The sequence below is a fragment of the Nematolebias whitei genome, chromosome 20, assembly GCF_014905685.2.
Source record: "Nematolebias whitei isolate Nwh7 chromosome 20, NemWhi1, whole genome shotgun sequence".
In the NCBI taxonomy this organism is placed as follows: domain Eukaryota; kingdom Metazoa; phylum Chordata; class Actinopteri; order Cyprinodontiformes; family Rivulidae; genus Nematolebias; species Nematolebias whitei.
In genome coordinates, this window is record NC_056517.1 from 40,623,060 (window position 1) to 40,628,628 (window position 5,569).

Sequence of the window (5,569 nt, forward strand, 5' to 3'; positions counted from 1 at the left end):
CAGGTGATACAGATCATTTTGAGCTCTTTCAGAGTTTCTAGTAGAAATGTTGTCGCTCACCGACCAGTTTTGCTCCCTTGACATGCTAATATTATTAGCATTAGCCAGGCGGAAATGGCAAAGTCACACATGCGCAGTCAGGTCAGTTTTTCACGATCAGATAAAAACGAACAGATCAAACGTTTACATGCGCACCGATCGGGTTTCAGATCGGCGTAAACCACCCGTTTCGTTCTGATCACAAATTATATCGGATCGCGCCGAATACACAAAAAATAACCCGAACGGAGCGTTTACATGACACACTTTTATTCTGACCGGCCATTTGATCCGGTTACTTATGTCCATGTAAACATACCCAAGCCACAAGAACTCATTTTCAAGAGAGACCTGTTTAGGGAGCAGATGGTGGGGGTTAAGGACCTTGTTCAGGGGCCCAAAGTGGGGCAAATGTGGGTGGAGGCAGGTGTGGGTGTTTTATCTTTTCCACCCACATTTTGATGTTGACGGTACCGGGAGTTGAACCTGCGACTTTCCGATCATCACAGGCCCATCTTCTCTAATCTCTGCGCCACCACTCCCATTGTTATGCAGATGACTTGCAGCTCTATATCAAAATAGGTTCTGCAGGTTCATCACTCTCCTCTCTCACCACCTGTCTTGAAAAGGTAAAAGACTGGATGAACGCCAACTTTCTCCAATTAAACATGTCAAAAACAGAAGCTATTTTGGTTGTACCCCACATCAGACTCACTCAACATCCATCTCTACCATAATCTCCTCTGCCCAAAACATTCTTTTTTCTGATACAGTGACTAATCTTGGTGTAAGATTTGATTCTCATCTTACATTTGAATCCCATATTAAAAACCTTTGCAAGATTTCATTCTTTCATCTCAAAAACATCTCCAAACTCTGTTCATTACTCTCCTTTTCCGATGCTGAAAAACGTGTCCATGCTTTTGTAGTGAACCTGATCTGACCCCAAATCTTGATCAGATGAACAGAGACTGTTATTTCATTGATCTGCATCCAGAAATACAGTTTGAGCCATCTGGTGACTTTCTTTCTTGAATTAATCAAGCAGAAAAGACAATTCTCTATGATCATTACTATTTTACAAATGTTTGATAATCAAATTGTGTTAGTTTACTCAATGTTTACAGGTTGAAGAAAACTACTCATTTTTATTTTACATAAACAGTAAGTAATGATTTTTATTCCTCATTCAAAGAAGAAATCAGGTTAATATGCATTTCTTGATTTTCTGTCTTCAATGAGCCAAGTTTTGTAAGTATGTTAAAGGTCGGTTCTCGGTCAACTAAAATGTTTACTGAGAAAAATGTCATGTTTAACTATTTGAGAAGATACAGCAGAGTGAGACTCCACGAAGTCTGGTTTTTTGCAATAATCTTTCTGTCTGTTGTTAAACAATCTCATTCTCTGACCTCGAATTTGATAACATCTTACATCACAAACCACACCTCTATTTCTGGTCCATCGACCAATCAAAAAGCTCTCAAATGACCCGGAAGTCGACCCATTTAAAATGTGGCAACTTCCCAGTTCATGTTAGAGTTGCGGAGTTGCTGAGTTGCTGCAGTGCTGCGCTCAGGAATGAGTTCAACGAGAGAGTGCACAAAGTCCGAAGTCTGAAGCCAGACGCTGAAGATTAATGGAGCTAAAGAGTCTGATGCTGCAGAGCTCTGAGAGTTCCACACAGAGTGCTGAAGAGTGATGGGAGTTCAGAGCTCTTGGATGCAAACGCGTTCAGGATGATCCAGAGACGTTTTGGGATTATAACTTCTGTTTGAAAAACCTCGCACGACTCTCGAAGGATTTCAGCTGCTCTCAACGGAGACGCTGAAAGAGTCTGAAGGATTCTATACCGAGCTGATTTATCATCAACCAGGTAACGATTCTACTTCTACCAAGCTTACCGTCGCAAGCTGAGATCTGAAGGAGCGTGCACGTTTTCTGGTCAAACAGATTAATTCCCTCACAAATCTCTCTGTAAGATAAATCTCCATTTCCATCTTAAACTCTGCTTTCTCTTAAAATCAGTACAGATATTTTAGAAATATCTGAAGCTAAGTCCTCAATCACCGCCGTGTGATTGAAGTCTATTATTTGTGAAACTTGTCTGTTATTATTTTCATATTTTGCCAAATTAATGTAAATGTTTGATGTTAAACTTTGATTCTGAAAATAAATGACCGCATTCATTTTGATGGGTCAAAGATAATAACGTCTCTCGTTACATTTCTGTTAAAATTCAATGCACGACATTTACACAGTCAGAAAGATGAGGAACTCGTGAAAAAGTATGAATATATATCCTATATGACATACTACACTTTCGTCTCCTCAAGACTGGACTACTGCAATGCACTTTTTTATGGAATTCCATACAAGCACATTCAAAAACTTCAGTATGTATAGAACAGTGCAGCCAGGATTCTGATGAAGCAAAGGAAACATGCCAACAATTTTCAGTCAGGTCATCTGGACAGTTTCTTGTTTTTGTGCTGAAACGTTTCACCTTCCATCCAGAAGGCTTCATCAGAGACCATCTTAGCACCAACATAACTGGTCTGCTCAATCATCCAGGTACCTGGATGACAGAGCATGAACTTTGCTGCCTTGAACCACTTTGGCTGTGGCTGCCTGACTGGGAGGAGTCGGCAAGGGACAGGACGGCCCCCAGAAACCATCTCATCTCCAATAAACTGGTTGGTCCACTTAAGGAGTGTACTGCTTGGTGGGGAAACAGTTTACTGGAACTCCTCACTGATGAAGCCCTCCGGATAGAGGACGAAACGTCTCTATAAAAAAAAGAAACTGTCCAGATGACCCGACTGAGAATTATTGGATTAGTAGAGCGCCATTTCTTTCAAGCTTTATAGATCCCCGTTTTAAAGTACGTAACTCAGAATTGAACCAAGGTGCCTCTGATTGATTACGTTCTTTTTCAGCAGAGCAGCTTTATCAAGTGAAGTTTGCAAAGAAGTTGTAAAATTATCAACCAGATGATCTAAGTCACTGCTCTCGGATGCATTACTCTGTAAGACAACAATGATGTAAGAGAATCTTTAAATTTGGTTACAGCATTTTCTGATAAGTACCTGCTAAGGTGAAATTTACTCTCAGTGACGGTGTAGTCATGTAATGTAAACCCCAAGGTAATCAAAACATGGTCAGACTGAACAGAGCTGTGAGGATGCAGTATTTTCTCTATCATTATTAAAGGAGGGTGCCCCACCCTGTCAACAGAACTGAACGCCCCGCCTACCTAATTCCCCACTCCCCACGCAGCGCCACCACTTCTGGACGGGGAGTGGATATTGTAGCAGTTCTAAACTATGCACAATACAAACATAGTGCTCCGCTTCTCTTACAACCTCGACAAAAACCAAGAAGAGACGAGCGCCCTCCCAGAGCAAGTAACCTAGGGGAAACACTGGGCTGTATTACTAAGTACTTACCCTCTATACCATATGTCAGAACCAGGTCAAGAGTGTGATGATGAGAATAAGTTGACATTTTGCTACAGTAAATTTTTTGTCCAGGTGAGCACATACCTGAGTTTACTTTCATCTAGGAAGGTTTTCCCGCACACCTGGCAGGCAAGTTGTTCACGATGTCCATACAGAAGGTATTCAAACTTCATCTCAGCTGTAGTTGTCGACCAGCCTGGTGCCTGCTCATCCTTCACTTCACCAATATTATCTGTAAACGTCAGTGTCTGGGTGGCATGATGCTCCGCCCCAAGTTCTTTAGGCTCTGCCTCCATTTCTGTCACCACATCCTGGTCATAACAGGCCACCTGGAGAAATCACACAGGTGTTACCCAAGGACAGTTTCACCTGTTCTATAATTTCTGCTGAAGACATCTAGTCTACATTAAAAATTCAAAGGTGACGTAAAGGTTCAGGTAAAGGAGACCTTCATCCTCCAGGTCAGGCGAGATTCAGGTAAGGATCAGGTTCAGGAGAGGATCTGTGTCTATAAACAGACGAGTGTGTGTACCTTATGTACATCCTCATTGGTTAGCTCTTTCAAGATGGCTTCCTGCACTTGCAGTGTCGCGTTAGGAGACTTATCAAGCTCCTGATTCGCCGATGCCTCAACGAGGTCATCAGTAGTGGACGTGTCATCATTCTCACGGAGATCCTGCAAACAGAGGATGGATCAGAAACCAGAACTATGGCTAACGACAAACCAGATTATTGAGTGCCATACATCAGAGTCAGGTGCCATCTGAGCCTCAGGTGGCAACGCCATCTTTACGATGTCATATGGAAACTTTTCTTTTTCTTCTGACGACAAATCACGTTTCTGCAAGCAAATGAACACATCGTCACCAGTAAAGTATCTGTGTGTCACCTGTGATCACCTGCCTCCAACCTGTGTGTCACCATTAAATACCGGGCTCCGACCTGTTTGTTAGCTCTAATCATTTGTCTCCTACCTGTATGTCACCTGTAATTACCTGCCTCCTACCTTTCATTCAACCTTTATTTATACAAGTTAGTCTCATGAAGCCTCGAGGACTCATTTACCTGTTCCAGAGAACATATAAAGTACAAACAACAATAACAATAAACAATAATAACAAACTACCGTAAAAATGCAGCAAAAATAAGTGTGTATAAAACAATAAATCAGGGTGCCATAAAATAAGGTAAAATATTAAAAACAAGAACATATTTGCTTTGATTTCCAAATGTTTAAAACCTCTTAAAGAAATCAAGGTAGACAACTTCAGTTCCTGTTGCAAGGTGTTCCAGGTTGTAGAAGCCAAGTAAGAAAGGCCTTTTTTCCAAGTTCAGTCTGCACTGAGGGAATGCTGCAGGTAATTATGTCCTGATGCATGTTGTAGCTGCACTGACTACGTGACAAGTGGGAGCAGATATAAGAAGGAGGGATTTATAGATAAAAATGCACCAGTGTGAGAGCCTACGTGTATATAATGATGGCCAACTGACCAAGGAGTATAGGATGCAGTGATGGGTATGGTAGTTACAACCAGTTATGAATCTTAGGGCGCTATGGTAGATAGCACCCAACATCTGTTATGTGTTGCTGTATGCTTTGCCTGTTTGTTTCTTTTTGTACAGCATTTTGGTTGGCCCTGTCGCTGTTTAAAGCGCTTTATAAATAAAATGGTATGGTATGGTATCCGCAAATGCCGACAAAATCAAAGGGATGTTGTTTTCAAACAGGAAGTCGGTCCCAGCAGTTCTTCCTTCGATTGTATCCTTGAATGGTGCCCGAATTTAGTTTGTCGATTCCTACAAATATTTGGGTATCTTGGTCGACTCACATCTCTCTTTTAAGCTCCATGTGGAAAACTTGGTAAAGAAACTGAAAGTTAAACTGGGTTTCTTTTCCAGAAACAGATCCTGTCTAACCCTGAATGTTAGGAAACACCTTGTATCTGTGACTTTCCTTCCCTCCATTGATTACGGTGATATTTACATGAACGCTCCTACAAGCACCCTGCAGATGTTGGATGCTGCAGATGTTGGATGCTGCAGATGTTGGATGCTGCAGATGTTGGATGCTG

At 41.6% G+C, this 5,569-nt stretch overlaps 1 protein-coding gene across 1 annotated transcript; it reads right to left on the bottom strand.

Annotated features, from left to right (window-relative positions):
- Positions 1-3,581: 3,581 nt before the first annotated feature.
- Positions 3,582-4,338, bottom strand: LOC119426716 (zinc finger and BTB domain-containing protein 14; the record flags this gene model as incomplete). Its single annotated transcript, XM_037694298.1, is given in 3 exon segments — positions 3,582-3,826; positions 4,030-4,173; positions 4,243-4,338. Coding segments are annotated over 3 exon segments (485 nt in total), but the record flags the coding sequence as incomplete, so codon positions are not given.
- Between the last annotated feature and the right edge of the window lie 1,231 nt (positions 4,339-5,569).